Source organism: Kogia breviceps, chromosome 13, assembly GCF_026419965.1.
Source record: "Kogia breviceps isolate mKogBre1 chromosome 13, mKogBre1 haplotype 1, whole genome shotgun sequence".
Taxonomy (NCBI): Eukaryota; Metazoa; Chordata; class Mammalia; order Artiodactyla; family Physeteridae; genus Kogia; species Kogia breviceps.
In genome coordinates this window covers 3,792,956-3,820,405 of record NC_081322.1, presented here as the reverse complement: position 1 = coordinate 3,820,405, position 27,450 = coordinate 3,792,956, and the positions used below count along the sequence as shown (strand labels likewise).

Sequence of the window (27,450 nt, the reverse complement as noted above, 5' to 3'; positions counted from 1 at the left end):
TCCAAAAGTTCTTCCAAAGACAACTAAGTTTTAAAGTAAAAATATGCTACCATAAAGAAATAAGCTTTTTACCAGAAATTGTTGATACCCAAGTTCTAGTTTCATTTCTTTTCTTCATTAGAAATTGGCAGCAGGAAAGAATTTAGAATATTAACAACTGAATCAAATAAAAAAATATCTAGCAGGTAATTTACATTATAATAAACTGATTAACAAAAAAAAAAAATCATTTTTCCCACAGCAGTAGTATATTTATTGTGCTGAAATCAGGTAGCAGGGAATGAATAGCTCTGGGGAACCAGTACAGAATGTTCACAAAGATTTACAAATCTCTAGTCATTACACACTGAGCAGCACAAACAAAAGTGTTGAATCCTCTTAGACCAAACTATTATATGTGTTGCAAATTTTCTGTAATTCTCATGTCTGCATGCCTTGGGGAGAAAGAGTGTAATTTTAATGCACAATAAATATTTTCTGGTTTACAAAATATTCTGAAATACTCTGTACAAACAGCATCACATCCTGCACATGCAGTTTTGACATGTTAAAGATACTTATACTTAGAAATATTCATGCCTTTTTTTTTTTTTTTTGGTCACATTTTCTCGAATGATCCCTGTGCAATACCCACTAGCAATTTAACCTATGTAATAAGACAAGGTGCAAGTTCTTTCCTAGTGAATTTCCAGTTGTTTTTTTATATTACATGAAACACTTCATTTGTAAATAGCAAATTTAATTTTCTGATTCTGGCTACTCTCAATTCTGTGTTCATTTTATGTCTTAGCAGTTAACACTTTGTAACAATCAAGCACTGAATTTAATGATCTTTAGCACCAAGGAGTCAAGAATATTGCACCAAAATGGGTTTACACTTCACATCTAGTTACAAATAAGACCTTGCAACTTTGTCACAAGAAAAATATCACTCCAAAATTAAACACGTTAAGAGAGAAGGATAGTTTCACAGAAAAGTTCGCTGGGCACTACTTGTAAAAAAAACACAAAACAGTGTTAGTGAATTTGAAAGTTAATATTAAAATCTACACTAGAGGACTCCTTGATTTTTTAAATTAAAATTTATTTAATTTTAAATGTTCTTTCCAACAGAAGAGGTAGGTATATTTCCACATATGAAAAATAGGTAACAGCCACAAATCAAAACAAGGAAAGCCTGATAAAAATCAACATATTCTCTTCTAACAGCACATAAATGTAACTCCTTTACGATGTTACTAATAGAGACATGAGTTGTTTCATGTTCCAGACGATAACCTTAATTTTTATAATATATATCTGGTAGTAACAGGAGTATTGAAAGGCTGCCTTTTCATCACAAAAACTGTCTCCCACAGTGATTTGTGCTGCAGGTCACGGTGAGCTTTTGAGTCGCCGGGCAGGATTTTACTGTAATTCTTATTTTCACCAACACCATCACCATTAAGCCTCTAAGGGTCTACAGAGATCATCAGATTTTTAAAGTTTAATTCCAACCAAAAGGGTATATCTTCAGACTAGAGGTGGAGAGATTTGACCACTCCAGTCAGCAAATGAATTCAAATGTGCACGTTTTAAAGCATCTGCATTTCCAGCTTGGGACCAGAAGATGGAAGGTAACTGATTTTCATCAGTAGGTAAGTAGCAATTTTGCCCCCCAAAAAGGCATAAAGACCATGTTTCTGTGATTATCAGTCTCAAGAATGAAGAGACGTGAAAACTCTCATACATTGTACACACGAATATGAAGAGGGGGAGGGGCCTCCAAAGTCACGTGATGATTGCTTTGGTCTGACAACATCAAGGCTAATAAAAAAATGTTTAAAATAAAAACTTCATAAATAAAACATCTGGGTGTTGTATTGAACACTTTACTCAATCTAAAGGTTACTAATACATAGAGCACATCTGTCTTTTTCTCCCCATCCCCAAACCCTCGTTTACTTCTGGTTTTCCTGAAATCTGATATGAAGTGGGAGTTTCCTCGCTGTCGACACCACGTAAGGCCCAGTTCACTTTACTCTCTTTTTGCTTTTCCATTTTTCTGCTTTTTTCCATTTTCTACCACTAGGTGGTTTTCTGATTTGTTCACACCGTTCGCTGAAATACCATTTGCAGCTGTTTTTCCGGTTTTTGCTTTCTTAGGCTCTCTGTACGTCCGAACGTAGAAGTTAAGGAAGAGACATATGAAGCTGACCGCATAGGCAATGAGAGCCCAGTGCATCCATTTGGGGAAGGGGCAATCGCTGTAAAGGGACAGCGCTGTGTGCCCAATGGTCACGTGGAACTGAACCTGAAAAACAAAACAGCGCAGGTACGTTTACTGTGGGCAGCAAACAGCGCGTCACGGCCTCAGCGTCCTCTGTGCAGCTAAGACAGGCCACGCCGTCGCCCCGCGGTGCAAGGCTTAAGGGTTCCCTGGTTCCTCCTCACTCGGGCGGCTGCTCAAATGACACGTCCTCAGCTCGGGCTTCCTGCTAAGACTCAAGTACCTCCACCCAGAGGCACGGTACCTCCACCCCTTTAACCGAAGGGTTTTGTTTTGTGTGGGTTTTTTCGCTTCATAGGAATTATGTCTTTTGCCTCTGCTGACTCCTGGACTGTCTACCTCTCCACTCGTGTACAACCCAGGGCGGGGCTCTGCGTTGGTCTCCATGATTCCCGAGCCCTTGGCCTGGTGTCTGGGCTCAAGGAATTATTTTCTGGATCATGCCGAATCATTTTACCTAATGGGAGGGAGTATCAACGGCCTAAGAGAGTAAAGCAATGGCACTACAGGCTCTTCAAGTTTTGTTTTCCTCCCATATTTCAGGCTGGTTTCTCTCCACAAAGTCATCAGCAAGCCGGTACATATACTTCTAAAAATGAGCTTATCAAAACGGTTCGTTACTTGTTTCTTACAGAATAGCAGACAGGTAAATAAATATGCATTTGAAGGGACGCAAGCCTCTAAAGACTGAGATTTTTTTGGTAAAACTTTGTAGATATTTGAGAATAAGCGTAAAAGAGTGAATGGTTCTCAACGTAAGAATTATGAATTCCGTGGTACTAACAAGGGTTAGCGTTTTACAAGTTTAACGTACACGCTTCACTGTTGTGAGAACTTCTCGCTTGGAAATACACTACCCTTCACGAAATTAACACCCCGTTTGGAAAGGGCAAGTGCGGTTTCTCTTTAAAGGACAGCATTATCAGTATTAATTACTGTATTAAATATGTTTTAAAATTTATCCCATGTAAGCCCCAAATTTCTATCAGACTAAAAAACTTTAAAAGCGTTCCATGGCAAAATCCAGATTTTAAGAACTTTTGATTTCACGATGGTTTTTAGGACGCGCATCGCGGAAGAAGGGTGCGTGTGAGGGGTGGCGTCGCTAAAGGACAGTCAGCTGCGGGCGCCAGCAAAGCAGAGACGGAGAGTTCACATGAGTTTCGTCACCTCCTCGTTTTCTTGGGACCGTCTAATAATTACTGAGAGAAACGAATTACACAAACTATATAAACGGCTTACACAAAAACTGGCGGAAGCTTCCTGCAGCATTTTACTTACAGATGAACCCTGCACACCCAGCATTTCCCAAAGGTTGGGCTTCCTGTTTGGTTAGCCTGTTGTTTAGAAACTTAAAGCAGAGATGAATAATGTTTCCAAATGTGATTCCACTGATAAAACTGTGCACACGCGACCATTAAAGCAAATTTTAATAAATTCCAAGGCTTAAGAATAGCTACCAGGTTGGTTTTGGATTTCCAGAGTGGTTACTGGGCTAGTGCTTAGCTTGGAAGGTTGCACTGATGCACCCAGATGCTACAAGAAGTCCTACTGGGGGTAGGTGCTGAGAACTGCCTGCTCTGAAGACTAGCATTTGAGAATACCGAGCGAGCTCTGCTCTCTAAGGACTGTGTGTCGGGGAATTAAGAGTTCTCTGGTCCTTGGTCCCTTCCTTTTTTAAAATTTAATTTAATTACTTTTTAATTTTTTGGCTGTGCCACGAGGCATGCAGGATCTTAGTTCCCCAACCAGGGATGGAACTGACGCCCCCTGTGGTGGAAGCGTGGAGTCTTCGCTGGACCGCCAGGGACGTCCCCCTTCGTCCCTGCCTTTACCCCACCCCTTCCTTGGCTCTGTGCCTTTCCTACAACTTTCATATTCTAAACGTATGGGATCTGTTCACAAGGATGGAAAAATGGAACAGACAACAGAAAATTTATGTAAGAGCAGGATGAAGAGAGGCAGTAGTAACATTTTAAGTGAAAAAAAAAAAAAAAAAAAAAAAAGAAAAGCCTAAGAAAGAAGTTAGATTATTTTTCTAATCGTAAATGAGTCTGTGTCTTTGCGCATCCACTTCACAGATATGTTTAAAGGATATTTCTCTTAGACGAGAGCCGAGTCTGGTCTTTCGAGGACATTTAAAAAACAAGTGGCCATGACCATGAGGTCTATGAACAGGTAGCTCAGAACCAAACAGCCTCAACTCCTATCGCTGGAGCGCAGAGAAAGTCGACTTGGTAACAGAAAATTGCCGAAAATGACTCAGCACTTTGCAATGAATTAGATTCAAACATTCTCAGTGTTTTTCACCAGAAAAAACTTTAGAAGCATGTAACTCACCAGCTGCAGCATGGTCAGGTATCGCTTCCACCAAAGATACTTCTGAATCCATGGGCCAAAGGCAGCTAACCCGTAGTAGGCGTACATAATCACGTGGATGAAGGAATTCATCTGGGCTCCGAAAAATGCTGTAGAAAAGCAGAGGTGATTACAAGATTCAGAAACCTGTATTACGTGATAAACCATTTGCACATAAAATAAATGAACCTACGTTATTTTCCAACATTTAATCTTGAGTACAGATGAGGAGTAAAAGTTGTAAAATAGTTCTAATGGAAGAGCCTTCTCTTCAGATCATGCCGAGTATTTTTAAAGTTTAGACTCACGCTTTTGCCGTATAAATGAAAAAGGGTGTCCTTCAAATGCAAAGGACTTTCAAAGTGGCAAGTTTTCAAATGAGGGTGCTCCGGTGGCTTAAGCAGGCCCCAGTACAGAGCTACTGCCAGTATGACTTTGCATTCTATTACTCTTGGGGAAGAAAAGTCATGGTACATATAATGGTTGAAGCAGATTTGTAAATGTTTCGTTATTGCCTTTACATGTGCTGATATACATAGCTACAAGAAAACAGTACTTATTTCTTAGCTTTCTAAATAGTTTTCAACGGAAGGCAGCAAGGCGAACTCTACTATCATATACTGGCTTGTACCCTGGGACCCACCCGAGGAACGAATCATGCCCAACGCACAGGCATCTGAAAAGCTGGAGGCAGATCTTGGCCAAACTGTGAATCCAGATTCTCTTCAACACTGAGAAGGCTGCACACAATTTCCTTTGAGTGAGAACCCACAGGTGCATTGGGGCCTCTCTGAGAGCAGGAGTGGGCTTTGGGCTTGGATGGGAGACAGAGCCTTCAGAGTGAGAAGCTGCATCTTGGTATCCTCTGGTTCAGAACCGCTAGAGCTGCTCCCTATCAAAATATAACTTGCTGTGTTTGGGATTCGTTTATGCTTATCTCTGGGGTAAATCCTTAGGTGTGAAAGGAGTCACAGATAAAAAGCTAAAGCTTTACTTTCTGCAAATTTCTTTAAAGTGAACTTGACACAGAAATACTTAACCGTGAAAGTGAATTAAATTATAGACCAAGTCAAGTTCTCACTACTTTCCATCCTACATATTTACATAATTTACTACCGGGGGAAATGTTCCTGGAAATGCTTACCCTGTCCCCCTGCGACCCACTTAATTCCAATCCACCACAATGTAAACATTGTGCAGTGATGATACACGTGAAGGAAGGAGACTTGGTTGTTTTTCTTCCTCAGGATAAAAAACACTGTGTCCAAATACTCAATTCCTTTAGAAATAAAGTACCACCACAGAGCAGCAGCTATCTGTAGAAAGGAAGGGAAAAAAGCATTTTACAAACACCAGGATGACACTATCACATGGTCTTCTACACATCCTAAGTCCTAAACAATCTTCACTGCACACAACGTAGGGGGCATAGAATCATTTTTGTCTAAGTGGGTGTGAAACCTAGGCATCTATTCGCAGGGAAAATAATGGGAAAGAAAGAGTCCAAATCTATATCTACACAGCGCCAACAATTCAGGGAAAATTTTCAGTCTGTTCCATAGCTGGATGTCACCGGTACCCAGCTGCTGAATGCAGAGCTGTAAACACTTTCACATTGCTATGATTTTCAACATGGAAGAGAAACAGATATCTACTTTGTAAAGGTATTTCACTTGTTCATACCTAGCCTATATCATACCTCAGAGATGCTTGCAAGTGTGCTTGGGTATCAACTGGGCTCCGTGAGTGTCTCTGTCTCTCTCTCTCTCTCTCTCTCTCACTTTAACATATGCCACAAAATACTTAATCACAGTAGTTTTTGTTAGGCAGTAAAATCTTTAAAATGATAAATTGCAACAAACAAACACACACAACAAATATTTCTTAGGTCATAAATATAATCCTGCTTACATAAATAAGTCTTTTCTTTTCCCGGGCTCTAATTAAGACACCAGATGGTGCAGAAAGATTACATTACATGCTGAGATTAAAGGTCCAAGGATGCAGTGAGAGGTGACCTCTCTGTATGTATGTTTTAAACTATTTTCCAAGAATCCTACTAAAATAGTAACCTAAATTCATCTTTTGTATGTCAAGTATTTTCTATGACATGTGTGCTACGTACAAATACCAAAGTCAGCGGTAGGAGACTGAAATCTGTTCACACACCTCTGTGTGTCAGGGCTTTGGCAGATTCCCTCACAGCCACGCTGGGGCGTTTCAGAGCCGATAGAGACCTTCCTCATTTTATACCTGCACCTGTTGGACGCTATGGGTTTTTGTTTGTCTGGGTTTGGCTTTTTGCTTTTGAAAAACAAAATTACAATTTTAAAGTGTAGGCAAGGAAGAAAGAGAAAGGCCAAAGAAAAATTAGCATTGTATTTACAAGCTGAGAATTATTTACCGAATTTGCTTGAGTAATAACATTGTTGAAAACGATAAAGTTGTTTGAAAATAGGCTTGAAATAGGGAATTTCTCACAGCAACACTGTATTTAATATTCACTATTATGTTAGTACTTTAAAGTATAACATTTTGGTGCAGCTAACTTTATCTAGAAGGGAAGAGATAATGTCTTATTTCTTCCCCCATTTGGGCCTCTAAATTAGCCACTATTAATTAACCACTAATTAACTCATGAATAGTAATAAAAAAAATCCTTCTCTTTGGTTTGTAAACTGAGTAGCTACATCAAAGTGAAGAGATCCTTCTTGGCTACATAACAATGGATACAGAAATGAGTCTTTGGGTAAAACACTTACTCTGCCACATCTGGTATTAGAGAGGAGGAGAGAGCCAGGAAATTTTCAAATGCAATCTGCTGCCACTCTGGTTCTTTCTCCTACTTGATTTCAGTTCTCACAATAGCTCAATTTTTAAAGAACTGACCGTTTATGCATGCCAGGATGGTAGGCTCACAGTGACCAGAGTGGTATTTTTAAAACTTTATCCCCAATATGTTAGCATGTTGTTTCGTCCAAGGGGTTTACCTAAGTTCACTCCTCAGAGAAAGCAAGTCCAGCGCTTTTCCCTTTCCTTCCCCCGACCTGAGCAAGACCAGAGTCAGCGCTCCACCCAGGGAGACGGTTCTCTAGCAAGGTTACCGTAGCCAACACATCTATATAGAGGGGCTCCTCTCATTCTCTCTCAGTCGCATCACGGGTCTTAGGTTCTTGTTAACCATTTGTTTACATGACTAGTGTCTGCCTCTCCCACCTTTGCTAGAATGTCAGCTCCACAAAGGCAGGGATCCTATCTGCCTTTCCACCTGGGTCCCCAGGGCCCCTCACACTATCTGCATACAGCAGATGTTCAATACACATTTGTTGAATGAATAAAACCAACATGACAACCAAAAGGGGTGATTTTTCTTTCACTGGCACGTTATATCTCCTAATAGGGAAACGAAGACAGAGACATAAAATGATAACTACATTAAAGAAAGTTGGTGTTGGGTCTTCATGAATACTGCTATTTATATTGTCCAACCCCAATGCTAAATAAAGAGCTACCTTTTTCCAAGGGCAGCTACTACAAATTATATTAATACATATATTACATGTCATATAAAACACACACATACATACAACATATGTTATACATGCTATATAAATATGGTTTATGTATATGTAATGTTTAATAGGAACCATAGTACACAAGAGGAGTTAAATTGTTAACAAAATAAGATAATTTACTGTTTCTTCGACTTGAGTAAAATGGTAATTTTACTGATGTAGGTGACTGCAAAGTAAAATATGACAACATTATATTACTCGTCTACTTTTCTACAAATATGATAAAAACTGAGTTTACACCTATACAAGTTGTGCTACGATTAATTTACTAAACATTACATAGTTTTATAAGATGTTCATTTTCCTCAGACTTTCTTAACAAATGAATTCAATTTTAAGAGTTTCTATGCTTGACTAAAAAAACCAAAAATCTAAAATATCATCTTTATACTAAACATGGAACTTCTTTTTTTATTTTTTTGAGTACTGCATTTTAGTAATCCGACACACCTTCACTCTCACATCACCAAATGAGAGAAGATAATGGAGGGATGAAAACAGATTTTCAATTATGTACTTTTGAAAAAAGGCATAGCTTTATTGACTCAAAACAATCCAGTACACTTTTACCACTATACTGAAGAATGTTTTTCACAGAGTAGGGACTACAATATTAAACCAACGTCTACTGATTAACAGTGTTCTTTGTTTTTTTTTGCGGTACGCAGGCCTCTCACCGCTGTGGCCTCTCCCGTTGCGGAGCACAGGCTCCGGACGCACAGGCTCAGCGGCCACGGCTCACGGGCCCAGCCGCTCCGCGGCACGTGGGATCCTCCCGGACCAGGGCACGAACCCGCGCCCCCTACATCGGCAGGCGGACTCCCAACCACTGCTCCACCAGGGAAGCCCAACGGTGTTCTTAAGGTACTTACCCTGACTTCGTGAACGTTATCCGAATAATCCACACTCTGGCAAATATAGCTATATCCTGCATTATATGATCCCATGAATAACTGGAAAGAGGGAATAATATTTGGAGTAAAGTTTTAGTAGATACAGCATTTATAAGTACTACCTACAATATGCAAACTTCCAAAATATTTTTAAAAGCAATATTGTCTTAAAAGTTTTCAATGCATTAAACATTTAATATGTTGGAATTTCTAAAATTTACTATCTGTCAATTTATTTTAAAATTGAAATCTAAATTTAAAGTGACATGTGACATTTGGACTGACACAGAGACTATCTACCTCATAATATTAAGAGAAACTGTGATTCACCATGCAGCAAGAGTTGCACAGATTTCTAGTCTTGAACCAGAGTGGGTTGCATCTACCTAACAAATTGGGTAAAGTGTCCAAAGAAGTTTTTTATGAAGCTGAGCTTCTGTAGGCTAAGTTGTCAATTAAAGAAAGGTTTCTTAAAAGGAGCATACTGGTCTTTTTCCTAGCACCAGCAGTCCAGTACTCTGGGTTCATACAGAACGTTAATGAGGTGTCTCTTGGAAAACAAATTCCTTTCACTCTTACAACTTAAGAAATGGCTGTGCCAATCCAGCCTTCAGGAGTTTCTTTCAAAACGCCATGGAGGGCCTGCTGCTGCCCAGAAAGGTGGATAGTGGTGAGTAGCGACAGCTGTATGAACAGTCAACTCACTTCAGTCCCAACATAAAATACAATTACACCATGTAATAGGATTTCAACTTGAGATGGGTATTTTACATCTGCATACTTTCATCAGTTACCAAACCTGAAACTGCTGAATACGAATTATAAACATATAGCTACAACTATTTACTCAGTGCTTAATATGTTCCAAACACTATGTAAAAACTATCTCACTTATCTCTGATACCCTAGAAGTTAGGTATTATGCCCATCTTACAGATGGGGAAAATCAATCTCAAAAAAGTTAAATAACTTCCAGTGTCAGAAAAGCTAGTAAGGGTTATTTTAGAATCCAGCCTGCCTGCTTCAAAATCCCACTTTAAACAACTGTCTTACACTTTTTATATGTTTCATATTTTTGTTATCCAAAAATGAAAACTGTCAACATAAAATTTACTCTTAGAGTAGCTAACATTTATCTTAGGGCACAACATTACAATGATAGTTTTACACATTCTCATTTTTTAATTTGCAATAGACCTGGGGAATTATAAAGTGAACTTTAGTAAACGTACCTCTCTGAAGATAAAAAGGTTAAGCAAAACCATCCCGAAATTATAGATAATGAGCGCTAAACGCATCTGGAAAGGTTCTCGGTCCTTCATCCATTTTGGACCCAGCCACACAAACAGGAGGTAAAGGGTACTTATACAAAGCGTAGGCAATGGGGACTGCATCATAGGCCAATTTTCCACACGTTTATCTACAGAGAGAACATAAAATTCCTTATACAATAAACGTTCTATAAAATGAACTTATTAGGAAGCATAATGTTGCAACTTAGTTTTCCTAATTTGACCAAATACAGATTCTTAGAGGCCCAACAAAAATACATGATGTAAAAACCAAAGAAACAAGACCAATTCCTGGGAGTACCTTTTGAAAATGAAGTTTTATTACAGAAGGCACACGTTATATGTTTTATAGAGAACCTTGAGAACAGAGAGAAGAAACAAAGCTCACTGAAAATTCAGAAGAGGCTTGGGATGAAAAGTTAGTCAAAGGTTTCATAGACAGAAAATAAATACTTTAAGGAGAAACCTGACTTTCATATTAAACATGTGAAATGTATTAGCACAGTCTGGAAGCTGCTCCATCCTATGCCAAAAGCAGGAAAAACTCAGTAAACTGAAGAGGTCTGGAGCATGGAAGCCATTCCCCAGAATATTTCTGGATACTGAGGATAAGAGTACAGTTACATGTGTATTAAGTTGAGGGTTAAGTTAGAGATCATTACATTTCTATAACTTACTTAAACAGCAACCAAGATTCAAGACAGTTTTCTTTATCCTTGAGAACATGAGTCTACCTGTTTTCCCATGAATATAACCAACTTAAGTACTTTTCTCTAAAGCTATAAATCATTTACCTTACGTGTGTGTGTATATATATGTAATATAACATATTATTTCATTTAAAATGAATCAACTGTTTTTAAATTCAAATATGCAAACCTGCATCAAATTTATAATATAATTTTGCCACAAACAAAATATTTCTAAGAGAAGCATGATAATGAAATATGAGGTTGACAAAAATTTACATTACAAAGGACACAAGTTAATTTTTATTTTTCTAAAAGCTAAACAGCATTTTAAAGGTTGTGAATCTAATGTCTAGCTTATTCTTGGTAATGCAAAACACTTCTATGTTCTATTCTGAGGAAAATAATATGGTTTTTTTTACAGTTAAAAAAAAAAATTATCTTTCAGCCAGTTCCTAAAACCTAGCCTAAATGAATTTAACTTAATTGCTCATTACAACGTCCCCCTATTTAAACTGTCAGTTTTACTAAAACTATACATGCAAAATCGCTCTGGGTAAGTTAACTGTCTTTCAAAATGCTTTACCTGAAAATAAATTAGTCTGTTTCTATATGCTGTCAACAGAAAATAAGATACAAGACATGAAACACAAATACAAAAATATTTAATCACATAGCTTCCGAAGTTGGGGCGTGACACAACAACCATGGTTTCTATAAACTAAGAGTTGTTAGAAGGGTGGGATAGTGACTTGAAAAAAAAAACACATACGAAAACAACAACAACAACAAAAAACCCAGAAAAACTGATTTTACTTTATCGTTTACAGAGGAGGCCTACTCTCTATCTATTCATGGAAATTATGGTTCTGTCACTCAAATCAAAACATATTCCAGAATTAAAAATAAAGTACTTAAAAGACAGGAGAGAGCGTAATCCTCTTACAGGAGGGAGTGACTTAAAAGACGGGGGGCTGATTTTTGTTGAAGGCACTGTGCCACTATGGTCTTGCCAGTGACTGTTCCCTTTTCTTTACTGTCGTCATATTATTCTTCTGTGACCCTATCTTTCTATGCCAAAAGCCAACCTAAAACATGGGGTAGTCATCGACTTAGATCTTTATTTTTCTATATTATAGAAAAAAAAAAAAAGCTAATACAAACCCCCTGAGTCCTAAAGCTTGGCTGTACTTCAGGTCAGTAGGGAAGGAGCTGCCAGGATGCTCCACCCCCATCCACAAACTAGAGAGAGGGCGGATGCTGCTTTTCCCATGGATGCAAAGAGCAAAAGGACTCTGTTATGAGAGAATCTATGTAACAAAGACGGGAGGATGAATTCACCTGTAAGGAGACTCTAATTTCTGACATCACGGATTATGTCTTACTCTTACACACACAGAATTCCTCTTGACTTCAAAGGCAGTTCTAAGCAGCAGGCAGGAAAAAACTAGGGAAATGGGGCCCAACTTTCCCCTAAATCAAGAATAAATAAATAAGCTCCTTCTTTCAGACGCACAGTATGAGTAACGCACTCAACAGAGGTATTTAAAGAGACACGAGCAAGAAGCTGAAGGTCTGATGAGATTAAACACTGACAGAGGCCAAGAGAAGGGTAAAGAGGTGGAGAGGCGCAGATAAGGAGTAGCAGACGTATCCGAGAAGCACAGGAGGCTCCATCAGTGAACAGTCGGGCTGAGTTTCCATGCCAGCTCTGCAGCTGTGGGTAGGACCTTAAGGGCATAATCGGTCCTCATCTCTTGATGGAGAGATGAAGGGGGACTAGACTGGTGCTTCTCCAACTTTAATGAGGAGAAGAATTGCCTGGGGGCACAGTTACAAGGCAGGTTCTGACTCAGCAGCTCCGGGTACAGCCCATTTTTAGGAAGAGTCGGCATTTTCTAGGAAGTTCCAACTGACTCTACGCCAAGAGCATCATGGACCATCCTTGAGTGCCGGAAAACTAGGGGATCCCTTGGGATTTTTTTTTTAAAAAACTTTTTAAAATTGTTACTTTTGAAAGTAACAATTAGGAGGAAGAATGGAATTGAAGGTAAGGAAAACTGGATCAAGAAAAATAGGCAGCTTCCGCTGGCCAGGGGACCCGCTTCTCACGGCCAGAGTCCCTGCACGTGTGCTCCCTTACAGGGCCTCCCAGGGTCCTGCAAACGTCCTTGAGCTGCCGTCTCCCTCAGGGCAGGGGCTGGGTATCTCACTCTTGTATTACCAGGCCTGTTGAGGCTCCTGGACGTTTGTTTGATGAATAAATGAGGAGTAGATCATTTTTTTTTTCACATTAGTCCTTTATTGTCTATCCCTTTAGTGAAACCCAACAGTACAGTTATTGATCGTCGAGGTTTCTTCAGGGCCCAGCAACCCTTTCCCACAGCTCTCGCCAATCCTCCTCCACGTCGGCTCACAGCTGTAACCTGAAGTCAGTCCACACCACCTCATCCCAGTACCGCGTGCACGTGTGCTGCACGTCGTCACCACATTGCTTTCTCCAGGGGAAAAAACACAACACCCAACCACGCAAGTCATGCCTTCACTTGACAACCACTTAACAGAGCCCTACGTCCAGCCTATAAAAGGCGACATTTCACACCGTGTCCATCTCACATTAGCCCTCCAGTTCACGAGGGTCAGCAGAGAGCTCTCAAAATCTCCACCCCCGATGATTATCACAGAAGCTGTAGTCATTGTCAGCGACGGGAATCACAGTACAATAGCAGCTCCCACTCTGTGATAACATTTGCATGAAATTTCCCCATGCCTTTGCAGTTATCTGTGTCTTTCTGAATCTGTGTGCATTAATGTTTCTATCTGACGAGATAGCCTACACTTCTTTTACACGTTCCCTTTTCCACGAAAAAGAAGGACTGAGTAGGTCACAACGGTATCAAACAACGATATGAAAATTCACCATTACTAAACAGTCCCCCAAGTCCTGAACCAAAAACAGGTGACGGCAGATTAGAACAGTAAAGAAAAACCGTGAGTACTGGAGCTTTACCTATTTTATATTAATAATGAACTATTTTATACAAAATAATGAATTATCCAGTTTTTCATTAACACAAATGTTTAAATGACATTTTTTATATGTTGCCTTTCTTCTAAGAAAGATGTGTGCACTTGCTTACTTTTTTCTTTTGGCTTTTTTCCAGTTTTATCGAGAAACAATTGACACAGATCACTGTATAAGCGTAAGGCGTATAGCATGATGGTTTGATTTACATAGACTGTGACATGATGACCATAATAGGTTCAGCTAACATCCATCTTCTCATACAGAGAAAATAAAAAGAAAAGAAAGAAGAAAAAAAGGAAAACACTTTTTCTCCTTGTGATGAGAACTCTTGGATTTACTCTAACAACTGTCCTGTGTACCAGGCGGTGGTGTTAGCTACAGTCCTCACGTCGTACACCGAATCCCTAGTGCTTATCTCATAACCAGAAGTCTATACCTTTTGACCACCTCCCTCCAATGCCCCGTCCCATCACCGTCCACCTCTGGTAACCATAAGTCTGACCTCTCCTCCTGGGTTTGGTGTTTATTTTTTCAAATAACCTTTTGAAGGTAAATTAAATCCTCTATTCATTTGAGTTACACGGAATCCGAATGTAGATTACGCATACTAGAGTAAAAGAAGATATATTTCTGGTACACTGTCAATACCCTAATCCTACACAGTTATGGGTGGGATTCCATACCATGAATTTATTAGGAAAAAAAAGAAAAAGAAAAAGAAAACTTCTGTTGAAACCCTATCCCTCCCGCCACCACTGAAGTCAAATTCTGTCATCAAGGAATACCAAGATTCAAATGGGTTTCACGTAACACCCTTAGGAATTCTCTCTTTGAAAAGCTCTTCTTTTTGGTGGGGGTGTGGGGGAATCCATGTGGTAGAAATAGAAATTGGACTCCAGTCGATCTGTTTGCCAAATTGTCTTCTTTCTATATTTTATATTATTAATATGTTTATTAACAGGTCTATGCCTTTATATCTTGATGATTTTGCTCTTATTTTATTTTATGAACAATTTTCAGCCTTTCATGTTGCGTGGAAGCCTTGATCTAAATTAGATGTGGAGAATTTTAGATTTAGAAATGATCCCTTTGTCTCACAAAGAAGATTCAGAGAGGCCAAGAGACTTGCCGGAGAAGCTGCAGCAAAGAGCCTCCTGTGGCCCAGCAGCTCTTCCAGGACCACTCAGTCACCATGCCCACTCACTTTAAGGGAGAAATGCTCCCATCCATTTCTTCCTAACTTATAGGTTTAAAGAAATTTTTCAGATAGAATTGTGACTATCAGTCATGTCCCTTCAGGAGAAAGAAAACAAGAGGGACCTACAAAAGTCCCCTCAGCAGAAAGAAGGACAAGAGATGAACAAACCAAGGCTCACGCTCTCACGGGTGGTGCGTTTGGCAGACCTGGTCAAGGACCATGATGCTCTGGAAGACGTGACACTAAATGCTGGGGAAGGACCGAGGATGTCCGGCCTGAAAAAAGGAGGCCTCATCAAATCCTAAACAGATATCAGATTTATGCTCGATTGCCAGAGGACCAGTGAGAAGAGCTTTAGGGAAATAAGTTACACCTCAATTCAGAAAATTTCTAACCATGAGGTCTCTTTTTCTGTAAGTAGAAAAGTTGTCTCCCTTGGTAAGGAGTTCCCTCTCTGAGTTTTAAAGTTAAGCAAACCTAAAGCTAAATATTATAGCGAATCAAGTTTAGGAACAAGAAACTTTATTTCAATAATGAGAATTACTAAGACACATTACCTTCACCTTCCAGACCCTGAAGAGTTAACTTCTTTCTCAGGAAACAGTTTCCATTTAGAACATGCTGACTCTTTCATAAAGCTCATGCCGAGTGGGACTGATTTTATTTACAAACATTAGTCTGGTCAGCAATCACACAGTTTTACGCATGTTGAAAGGCCATGGAAGGGTTACACAACTGTATGCGTTTGTCGGAACTCACAAACTGGTCCCCGGAAACAGTTCATTTTATCATGTATAAATTATACCTTTATTTTAAAAATGGGAGGGAAAATGATCCATCTGAAGTGGGGCTTCCCTTGAACACCCTCCACCAATAGTCTTTTATTCTTTGCCTGATTTATATCTTAAAATCATCCAGCATGGTATATAGAACAGCTTTTCAAGTCCGACCCTCCATCCCTTTTGAGCTAAGTGATTTGCAACAGGTTCCTTGGCCCCCGACCTCTCAGAATTCGCCAGCTATTAGAGGAGACGGACATGAAAAATCAGTTGCTTTGCAGGGCGATGACAGCGACGTCAGAGGCCACTCTGAGAACAGTCGCAGGACAGGAGAGAGGCGACGAGGGCAACTTCCAGAGCTGGCATCTGAACTGTTCCCTGAAGAAAAGAGGAGGGACTTGCCAAGCAGACAGGGAGGGAGGAAGGCTTTCTTGCGGAGAGAAGCATATGTATAAAGGGCCCCAAATCAAGAGATAAAGCACTTATTCTGTAAACTAAGCAGGCCTGAGGTAGAGCATATATACAAGGAAGGATGGCAGGAAATGACTAGAGATTTACAGGTCAGATCAGACCTGGGAGAGTCTCACAAACTATGCTGAAGACGCTGGAACTTGTCCTGTAGGTAATGGGGAGATGCTTCATTGGTTAGAAACAGGAGACCACATTCGGCTTTTAGCAGAGCGTGACGGAGGCGGTGGGAGATGGACCGAAGGGGAAAGGCAGGGAAACCAGCTGGATCAGTGGTTCTCAGGTATCTGTCTGTTGCTAGGCTGCCCACAGAAGGATCACCTGCTCGTTAAAAATACAGATTCCTAGGCTCCACCCCAGTACCCACTGAATCAACATCTCTGTTGGGGGGGCCGGCACTGTGACCTCAGAGTTCCCCTGGTGATGCTGATGAGCAGCCAGCCCTGGAGACCACTGTAACGCAAGAAATGAGGGAGACCTGCATTCGGGGACTGCACTGGTGATGGAGAAGAGAGGCAGACATGAAAGTCACAGGGGCACAATCTACAGGCGCGGTGGCTGACACGGACGTGAGAGGTGAGCGTGAAAGAAAAGTTCAGGATTACCCACAGGTTTCTGACTTGCCTGGTGGCGGGGATGGTAAAGTCATGGATCCAGGACAGAGCATAAAGGAAGAGGAGCAGATCTGGAAGGAGATGACAAGGTACATTTTATAAAAATTAATTAATTTATTTATTTTGGGCTGCACTGGGCCTTCGTTGCTGCGCGCAGGCTTTTCTCTAGTTGCTGCGAGCGGGCGCTACCCTTCGTTGCGGTGTACGGACTTCTCATTTCTCATTGCAGTGGCTTCTCTTGTTGCAGAGCACGGGCTCTAGGCGTGCAGGTTTCAGTAGTTGTGGCACGCGGGCTCAGTAGTTGTGGCTCGTGGGCTCTAGAGTGCAGGCTCAGTAGTTGTGGCGCATGGGTTTAGTTGCTCCGCGGCACGTGGGATCTTCCCGGACCAGGGCTCGAACCCGTGTCCCCTGCATTGACAGGCGGGTTCTTAACCACTGCGCCAGCAGGGAAGTCCGATCGGGTGCATTTTGAAACAGTTTGTGTTTGAAGCACGCATGGGACACCTAGATGGAGGTATCCAGTAGGCTCTGGAGCTGCAGATGACTGCCGGGGCTGCAGACACACAGGGGAGTCACCGGCAGTGAGAAGCCCAGCAGAAGTTCAGGTCACAAGGGAAAGAGAGCATAGAATGAGAGAATAAAAGGAACAAAGACTGAACCCTGGGGGACACTTAAGGGAAGAGTGGGATCCGTGGCTGCGAAGCAACCAGAGAGGAAGGAAGAGAGAAAATGATGTTGTGAGGACCAAGAGAGTAAGGTGTTTTGAAAGCGATGGGGTGGGCGACAGACTCTATGGATGGAGAGTCAGCTGTTCTCTCCTCTTCTTTTTAATGAGGAAATAATAACCACCTCACAGGGTTGATGGGCGACGGTTAAACGGGAGAGTTCCCAGCACGCGTGGACACCGCAAAGCCCTTCCTTCCGCTGCGTCCCGTTCCCTCGGCACCCATGCCCCCACGCAGGTGTGTCCTACGTCAGGGGTCATCTGAGCCCCTCCTGCTAAGAGTCAAGCCCTTCGATGTCTTCCAGGCCTTTTCTTCCTGACCTAGAGGAGTTCCGTAGGCTCTGGATATGGGCATTCAAGCCAGACTAGCAGCCCGACAACCTCAGCTTCCTCCTTTAGCAGCGGAATAAGCCTCAGCCAGTTACCTAGTCTCTCTGGCCTCACAGGTGATGACAGGGCTATTGGGGGGAGGAAGGCACCGCATGTACAGTGTCTGACACACAGTAAGAGCCCAATACGCGTCAGCACTGCCATCATTACTGGCAATAATCAACCCACTAAATCCTCCTCTGTCCCAAGAGAAGAGTTAAACCAAATTAAAGAAAAATTACCATCAGGAATTAATCTTAGGAGAAGAGTTTAAAGTGAGAAGACAGAATATTTTTTAACTTATATACTGAGAATACAGCACATTTTGTAATTTATTCAGGAGAGCAAATATATAGCAAGTCTAACTCTAAATTTTTAATTATTTGGAAAAAAAGGTTTGTTTTTTTTTTTTAAAGCTTCTTTTTAAGAAAATGTAAACCAGATTTTAATAAATAATAGCCAATAGCCCAATAGTTTACAAGTAACCCAAGTCCTTAGAAACGTCTACTTATATACAAACAACAGTAATTGATTCTTACAACAAACTATCACTATATATATTAAAGCAACTTCCTTAAAAATTGCTATAGGCCTCCTGTTTCTTTGAAAGGCTTATTTCTTTTAAAGCTTTTTAGAACTCAGGATTCCTACCAGTCAGAATGGACTTTCTTCCCCAAGTAGTCTAAGCTGGTCAGCATCTCCCAAAAGAAAAATTAGTAAAAAGTTTAATGTTTAGAAGATCCAAATTCCTAGAATTAACAAGAAAGGGCACAGGGTTACAGGAGGAAACAATGCTGGGCGGGTGATGAGCTGGGGAGTCACACGAGGCAGAGGGGAGTGTGGCACAGGGCAAGGGACAAGTCCGGGACGAAGAACGGCTGGATTCCAGCCCTGCCGGTCATTTCCTAGCCCGTGACTCCTATGCACCTGACACTCTCTGAGCCACAGTTTCCTCCTATGTATTAATAAAATGGGGGGGGGGGGCAATGACAAGATTATCCAAATCACAGAGCTGCTTTGAGGTTCCAACTAAAAAACCCTCTGTAGGAAGCCTCTCCAATACGAACCCTTTTTGCACGCTTGAAAGTATTAGATGTGTACTTCCTTTGAGACTTTTTTTTTTTTTTTTTGCGGTACGCGGGCCTCTCACTGGTGCGGCCTCTCCCGTTGCGGAGCACAGGCTCCGGACGCGCAGGCTCAGCGGCCATGGCCCACGGGCCCAGCCGCTCCGCGGCACGTGGGATCCTCCCGGACCGGGGCGCGAACCCGCGTGCCCTGCATCGGCAGGCGGACTCTCAACCACTGCGCCACCAGGGAAGCCCCTTGACTCTGCTTTTTTTTTTTTTTTTTTTTTTGCGGTATGCGGGCCTCTCACTGGTGCGGCCTCTCCCATTGCAGAGCACAGGCTCCGTACGCGCAGGCTCAGCGGCCACGGCTCACGGGCCCAGCCGCTCCGCGGCACGTGGGATCTTCCCGGACCGGGGCACGAACCCGCGTTCCCTGCATCGGCAGGCGGACTCTCAACCACTGCGCCACCAGGGAAGCCCTCCTTTGAGGCTTTTAAAGCACACTGTGATTGCCTCTAGATGCCGTGCAACTGTGCTGTCACTGTCTGCTTAGGTGTGTCCCACAGCAGGTGGGACCGGGGTTGCATGTGCTGACTGCCCAGCTACAAAGTACAAAGGCTCCCAGAGTGGCTGCACCCAGCGAACGGCTGAGGCCGAGCGCAGTGGAGGCCACCGAGTGTCTCGAAAATAGATGCTGTTGACTGTGGCTAGCGCTACTGTGAGCGTAGCGATGCGAGACATTTCCTCGTCGTTGTCTTCTTTGTTTTACTGAAGTAGAGTCGATGTACAACGCTGCACCGATCTCCGCTGCGCAGCACGGCGAGCTCAACACGCGTATACATTCTGGACACTCCAGACACCTCTAAACCGCCCTTTCCACTCCGGGAAAATGAGCAGGAGTTACTGATCAATATCGTTCTAAAAGAAATACCAAGTCCCTGCTGGGGTAAATACATAAATAAATAGGGTTCTCTTGAGTGAACTTTAAAATCAGTAGCTTAAGAATATTTAAAAATTCTTCTTTTTCCATCGCAGTTCTTAGTAGCAGATTACCCAAAACATTAAGAAAACTCCATTCTCCTGCTACTCAAAGTGTGGTCCCTGCAGCAACAGAAAAGCACCTCTTGGAAGCTTACTGGAATTGCGGAGTCTCAGGCCCCACTCCAGACTTATTGAGCCAGAGCTGTATTTTAATTAGATACCCAGGTGATTAACACATCAAAGTCTCAGAAGAACTGCTCTAGCCTACTCAGAGGGGTGGGCCTACTTTACATAATATGTAATCAAGTCATGTAAGTTTGATTTATTTGTTCCTAGAGCCTACCTGAATAAATCAGCCACTTCTTTTTTTCCAACAACATCTACCTCTATTTAACCTCCCACAAACAAAAGAAAAACACAAGTCCAACAACCAACTAGAGACATGGAATAGCTTTGGGAGTACAGTCAAGACATCAAGAAGTATATACTATACATTATTCTCTATAACCAGTCACCCCTCCTTAATAAGTTAGAACCAACAGTTGCAAATCAACTCCATGTTTTTTACCACCTGGCAGCTAATCACTAATATTCAGGTGATATTGTTGTAAATCCATTTGCCTCTACTGACTATACAAAAGTAACAGTGATTCCATGTCACGCTGTACACTAAAAGCACCTCAAAGAGAAACTGCAGTCTTTTTCTGAAGGAGGTAGTCAATATCTTCCTCCATTTATTATAAATATCATGAGGGCCGGGGCTACAGCCCTCATTCCGTGATATATCTTTATAACAATGCCTTTGAACATTTGTTAAGAGAAATTTTTAATGAAAAACGCAGATTACTGTAGTCAGGAAGAATCCGAGAAAGATCTTATCTCTGTGACAAGGATAAACTAAATACCACCTTGAGGCCTCTTCTAGGTCCTAGTCGAAAATGTGATGCTTCATGTATTCTCCAAGCCAAGGAAGAGCTGGGGTATCAGTGAGGTGAAAAAGGCAGAAGCAGAGGAGAAGGGTCTTCACACAAGTGGATGCGAGGGGACAGGTCACGATCTAAGACGTACTGTAGAAATGAAACCTTCTGACGGTGCCGGAGGACTGAGGGATGAGGGTCCTTCTGAGTCAGGGTGGTGAGCCGGGGGGATGTCTGTGTGCTCAGGGAAGAGGGTGCTGGTTTGAGTTTGGGAGGACACCTGGATGAGCGGAAGGGAAGGGCAGCTCTTGCAGAATTCAGATGTAACCCAGAGCGAGAAAAGACCACGGGTCAGAGTGTTACGGGCAGACAGGAAGGGGCAAAGGTCATCCATCGCCAGGAAGGCCAGGGTACGCTGCGGGGTCTGAGGAAGCAAATGGCCAGCGTATAGTTTTATGAACTCAGCTGCATGATACTCACCCAAGAGCCTGAAAGAATGGAGGAAGGAGTGAAAAAGCAGAGAGGAAAAAAAAAAAGAACTTCGATTCGAAGTTCACCTGAACAGAGAACACAATAAAGGTAGAAAGTGAGAGAAATTATAACATTTCCCGTAGGCTGCAGATAAGTGGGGACAGATCCAGAAGCTTCAGAGGAGAAAAGCGAATATCACGGACGAGGTGAGTGAATCAATGTGTGATGTGACCTGAAGACCGATTACTCTGAGGTTTCATTTGGGAGGGCCAGTCCTAGACGGAGTAAGATCTGGGCAGTTTACTCGCTTAGAAAGTCGGGGCAGTAACAATACCGAGCCCAAAGGAGGATGCGGATCCAATGCAACAAGACAAACAAAGCAGTGGACACGGAGCCTGGCACGTGGTAAGCACGCACTAAATGTTCACTATGAGGCCTGAGCGATAAAACAGTATTTGCTGGATTTAACGATTCTAGTGCAGGATCGTTATGGGCTGTAACATGCTGTAGTGTGCGTTGTGTACACCTTATGTTACTTACTGTTCACAGCACGCCTATAAGATAGGTATTCTTTAACAATTCTATGATGAAGAAATAGGCTTAAATATATATATATATATATGATATAGAAGAATGATGCCTTGTATACGGGAAGCCAAGACAGAAAGAGTGCAGATAAGTACTTGCCTTCTCACCCATTTTCACATTTTGCTGGGCTTCTGAGAAAAAAGCAGCCATAAAACATCCTCCCTATGCTAATCTGAGATATCAAAGTGCAAACATCACCCTTAGTGCTACCGATATTCTTAAGGCTTTAAGAAAACTGAAATGGTGATTCCCTTTAACAAAAAAAGACTGAGATTCTACTGGACCATGTATGTGTGTTGTAATGGGAACTGCAGCTGAGACCTTCTTTGCTCACAGACCTATTAGCTGATCCATGGTCAATTCTTAATTAATTCCTCTTCACTAATTAACAGTAGTTTCCAGTTGCTGTATTATGAGATTTGGCAAACACTTTCATAATTCACTTTGAATATACTTTTCTTATGATCCTAGCTAGTCCATAACATGGAAGTCAACTTCACCTTCTCAGGCTAATTACCACTCTTTATATTTTAGATATATATTCGTATACACACACACACACACATATATACACACATTTATTTATGTATATGTAAATACATTTACATATAAATAAATACATATAAATATATTTGTATAAATGTATAAAAACATTTATACCTTTATATAAATAAGTGTATATATTATATGTATATATTTATTTATAAATATTTATATATATTTATTTTTATATATTCATATATACACATACATATATACACATTTATGTATATATATTTATCTATGTATATTTATAAATACATGTATATTTACATATACATAAATATATTTATATAAATGTATATATTATATATATTTATATACTTATTTATAAGTAAATATATAAATATTTATATGTTCATATATATTTATTTAGTTATGTATACATTTATATAAACAAATATCACTTTTTAGTTTAATCTCGTATGACAGCACTTACAGCACCATTAAGCATTTCAGATGCTTTCCTTTAGATTACCTCTGGTGGTATTATGACTTTGTTCAGATTTAGTATTCTAAATACTATGTCCACAAGAAAGCAGTGTAAGAGAAGGTAAAATAAGAGAAGGTACACAGGTCAGAGGACGCTGCTCTCCTGCTGGGTGAGCGTGATGGGAGGCAAGAGCACTGGGCAGAGAGAGGAAACAACCGCTTTGGACCCATTTCCACGACACTGTCATGTGAAAGTTGTTTAACTTCTAAACTCAAGTAAATATCACTGCCTGCCAGGCCTGTTCCCGGAGGTGTGAGGTTCTCCATAATAATGTAAAACAAAATACAAAGCCACCGTTGTCCTCCTTGTTCTTTGCTACCGTCTAGCCACGTGGGTACTTTTTTTTTTAAGCAACAGTTATGCATACCCTACAAAGAAAGCCATTTTACGATAAGCTGAAAAAATAAAATAGAAGAATCAACTGTTTCGGCACTGAACACCGAAGAAAGATTATACCTAGAGTTGCTATATTAATTGTATAACATATGAAATTCCTTTTTATTTTAGTTGTAGTAAAAAACACATGAACTTTACCATCTCAATCATTTTTCAGTGTACATTTCATTAGTGTTACTTCATTAGTGTTACTTATATTCACACTGTTGTGCGACCAACCCCTGCAGCCTTCTCATCTTGCAGAACTGAAACCCGGTACCCATTAAACAACTCCCTATCTCCCCCTCTCCCCAGGCCCCCGCAACCACCGCACTACACTGCTCCTATGAATTTGACTACTGTAGAGACCTCATATAAGTGGAATCACCAGTATTCGTCTCTTTGTGATGGGCTTATTTCTTAGCATAACGTCCTCAGGGTTCATCCATGTGGTAGCTTGCGTCAGACTTTCCTCCCTTTTTAAGGCGGAATAATGTCCCACTGTATGTATATATCACATTTTGTTCATCCACTCATCCATCAGTGGATATCTGGGTTGCTTCCATCTCCTGGCTACTATGAATAGTGCTGTTATGAACACAGGTGTGCAAATACACTAAATTCTTTAACAATACATATCCGTGCCTAAGTTTTATTTGATAAACAAATAAAATGAAAACAGAGGAACATACTGCTTCAAACACTCTAGTTCAAAATCACAAATGCCTTTATGCAATCACACTTAACAGTGAGTAACTGATTGCTTCAGTGGATTAATGCACTTGCCTTTCAAATTCCAAGACATATTCTAATTACATGTGACCACAAATAAAATATTATATTGAGGTATTTGTTTAAGAATGACAATATTCCATGGAGAAAAATAAATGATGAAAGTAAGATTTTTTTAAATTACCACTTTAACTAAGGAACATACTTACACCCAAACCATTTAATTCTTTTGTTTTCCCCATATGCTGACGCCTACGTATTTGTAGCAATTTTGCAAAAATTTTAAGCCATACTTCCAAATTTAAGTTAGAAGTGCTCAGAGATAAAGTGTCTATAACTGAAAAATCTTTTGTAATAACGTATGATAAAATTTTTATGTTCTATAGAAAAAAAATATAAAGTAAGATTAAGTTTAGACTATCTAAGCCATTGTTTGAGGAGCTATTACAAGGATTCAATAAAATGGCCTTAAGAGAACATGTAGTCTCAAACCTTCTAATTGTACAGGTAGAAATATGAGCCCCAAAGAATCAGGATGCCCAAGACCATGTAAAAATGTAATAATTTGCCCTTGACCATGCCCGAGACCATGAAACCACCTGCAGAATAATAAACTTATTCCCTAATGTTGCTGTTATTATTTTTGACAAAATAGTTAACTCTGGGTTGTTCTAGGAATATGAAGAGCATTAAATGGGTACAGAATTACAGCAACAAGCACAGTGCTATGTCGAAACGGGTGCTTAAATATCTGTATCCCTTTGTTTTTCTATTCCTTTAACTATTTCCTATGGAGCAGATAAGAGAAAGTACAAAGGACTAAATATGAATCTGTTATTTTCACTACTTGGGCAGCACTCGTAACAGTCTTGTTGGAAAAGACTGGCATTGTTGCATAGAATGAGGGTTTTCAATTACTTATCAATATATGTTTGTTTGAAATTGCTTTACCTATTTAAAGAATTTTTTAAAGTTCCATCTATATCCAGAATTTAAGAGCCAGATGAGACCTTAGAGATGACCTAATTCAACTCAATTAAGAGATGAAAAAAGTTGGGTTGGAAAAGCAAAGGGACAGCTCCAAACTCTCATGGCTAATTAGCGGCAGATCTGGGACCAAAGCCGCCTCGGTCACCTAAACACCAGTCCAGGACCCTTTCCATTCCGTACACCGCGCTGCCCTCCTCACTCCCACACACATCACAAGGCTTCTGCACAGAGCATGAAGAGAGAGGAGGAATTACATCTGATTTTACATCTCTTGAAAGTATTTTGTGCTAAGTGATTTAATGGTTTGACTCCCACATTAAATTTAGCCAACATCAACTGAATTTATGACTACCTTTAAAAATGACAAAGATCATTTTTAAAACTCTCTGTAATTTAGTGTAGCCCGAAACCTCATTGGTATTTAGCAACCAGAATATATCACTTTGAAATTACACTGGATTAAGAGGGTTGTATCAAATCAACAAATGTATGGGCACTTCCTAGTGTTGGGGAGAAAAATACAAAGTGAAAAGACAAAGAATAATGAAGGTTGAAACAGTACAAGACAACAGAGCCCCCCGAAGAAACAGCACAAGGAACGTACACGAGCAACTGTTTAGGACGATGGGATCAGCTGCAGCAATGAGCTGCTCCGGGTACCACGACCGAGAAAGGCTCCGTGTGGGAGGGAGGCTGAGCCCGGCGTGTCTGGGTGCAGGGCACGTGGGGCGGGGGCCAGGGGAAAGGGCAGTAAAGGCACGGGCAGTGCGATAAGGGACTTCAAGGCAGACGTGCACACGTTTCACTCACGGGTGAGTTATCCAGGTTGGCTAGAGCTGCCCGTCTGTGAGCAGGCAAGTGCCGGCTGACCAAGTTAGAAAGGAGAGCTGGAAACTGGTTTTGAAAGGCCATGTATTTCTTCCTCCCTTCTCTTTTCTAGAAGTCAAAACCCATACGATTTTTAAAAATATATATTCTGATACATTCTCATTCTAAGGGAAAATAAAACAACAGCACCTTAACTGAAAAACGTCCCGATAATGAAAAAGAAAAAAGAGCCATGTAGCATGAGAAAAGACAGATTCTGTTAACCAACTCTTCTGTATGTGCTAATATATATGTCTAATTCAAAATAATAAGTGACTCAATAAATGTAAAATAATGCTTATGTGAATAATATTAAATCATTCACTAATGACATTATCATAGGACCAAAAAAAAATAAAACATCGAATTTTAAAAGGATGACCAACTTCTTTGTGGCACTTAAGATCACAAAAGCACTGTCTGATATAACTATCTACCTAATTCTTAAAACCTTGTTTCCCTAAGCCAAAGAATCTAACTGTATAAAACTGTGTCCTGACACCAGTTTTAGAACTTGCACTGTTTTCCCCTCCTGGAATTCCATCTGTGATTGGATGCTTTGCTACGTGCTGCTGGGGAATGGACAAGAGCATCAGACATTAGAATCCATGAGTCTGCCACCAAAAAACCACTGGTGAGGGAAAAAGTAACAAGAATCAAACAAACAACCCTAAAATGGCATGGACCTCCTAGAGGCTTCAGGGAGGTTATGAAAGAAGGATAAGACCAGGACCTCATTGAAAATGCTGCCTAAGGGAGATCCCACATTAGAAGATGGACAGGGCTTCCCTGGTGGCACAGTGGTTGAGAGTCCGCCTGCCAATGCAGGGGACAAGCGTTCGTGCCCCGGTCCAGGAAGATCCCACATGCCGTGGAGCGGCTGGGCCTGTGAGCCATGGTCACTGAGCCTGCGTGTCCGGAGCCTGTGCTGCGTGACGGGAGAGGCCACAAAAGTGAGAGGCCCACATACCGCAAAAAAAAAAAAAAAAAAGAAGATGGACACATTCCACATATTTGTCTTTAATTAACTGCCTAGAACTCAGAATGTCTTTTCTCAAAGAAACATTGAAAATGGTGAGTGAGTTTCCAGGCTAGGCCAAACAAAAACCTGTTATAGATAATAATGTAGATAAAACACTCTACATTAACTGTGACAAATAACAAAATCAACGT

The 27,450-nt window shown here is 40.9% G+C and overlaps 1 protein-coding gene across 1 annotated transcript in view; it reads right to left on the bottom strand.

Annotated features, from left to right (window-relative positions):
- Positions 1-226: 226 nt before the first annotated feature.
- Positions 227-27,450, bottom strand: part of ELOVL4 (ELOVL fatty acid elongase 4) — a 32,320-nt gene continuing 5,096 nt past the window's right edge. Inside the window, exons 2-6 of the mRNA XM_059083881.2 lie at positions 10,328-10,515; positions 9,075-9,155; positions 5,772-5,943; positions 4,610-4,737; positions 227-2,293 (exon numbers count right to left, since the gene is read on the bottom strand). Coding sequence (XP_058939864.1) covers positions 2,018-2,293; positions 4,610-4,737; positions 5,772-5,943; positions 9,075-9,155; positions 10,328-10,515 — 845 coding nt within the window. The 3' untranslated portion in view covers positions 227-2,017. The remainder of the gene's footprint in view (positions 2,294-4,609; positions 4,738-5,771; positions 5,944-9,074; positions 9,156-10,327; positions 10,516-27,450) is intronic.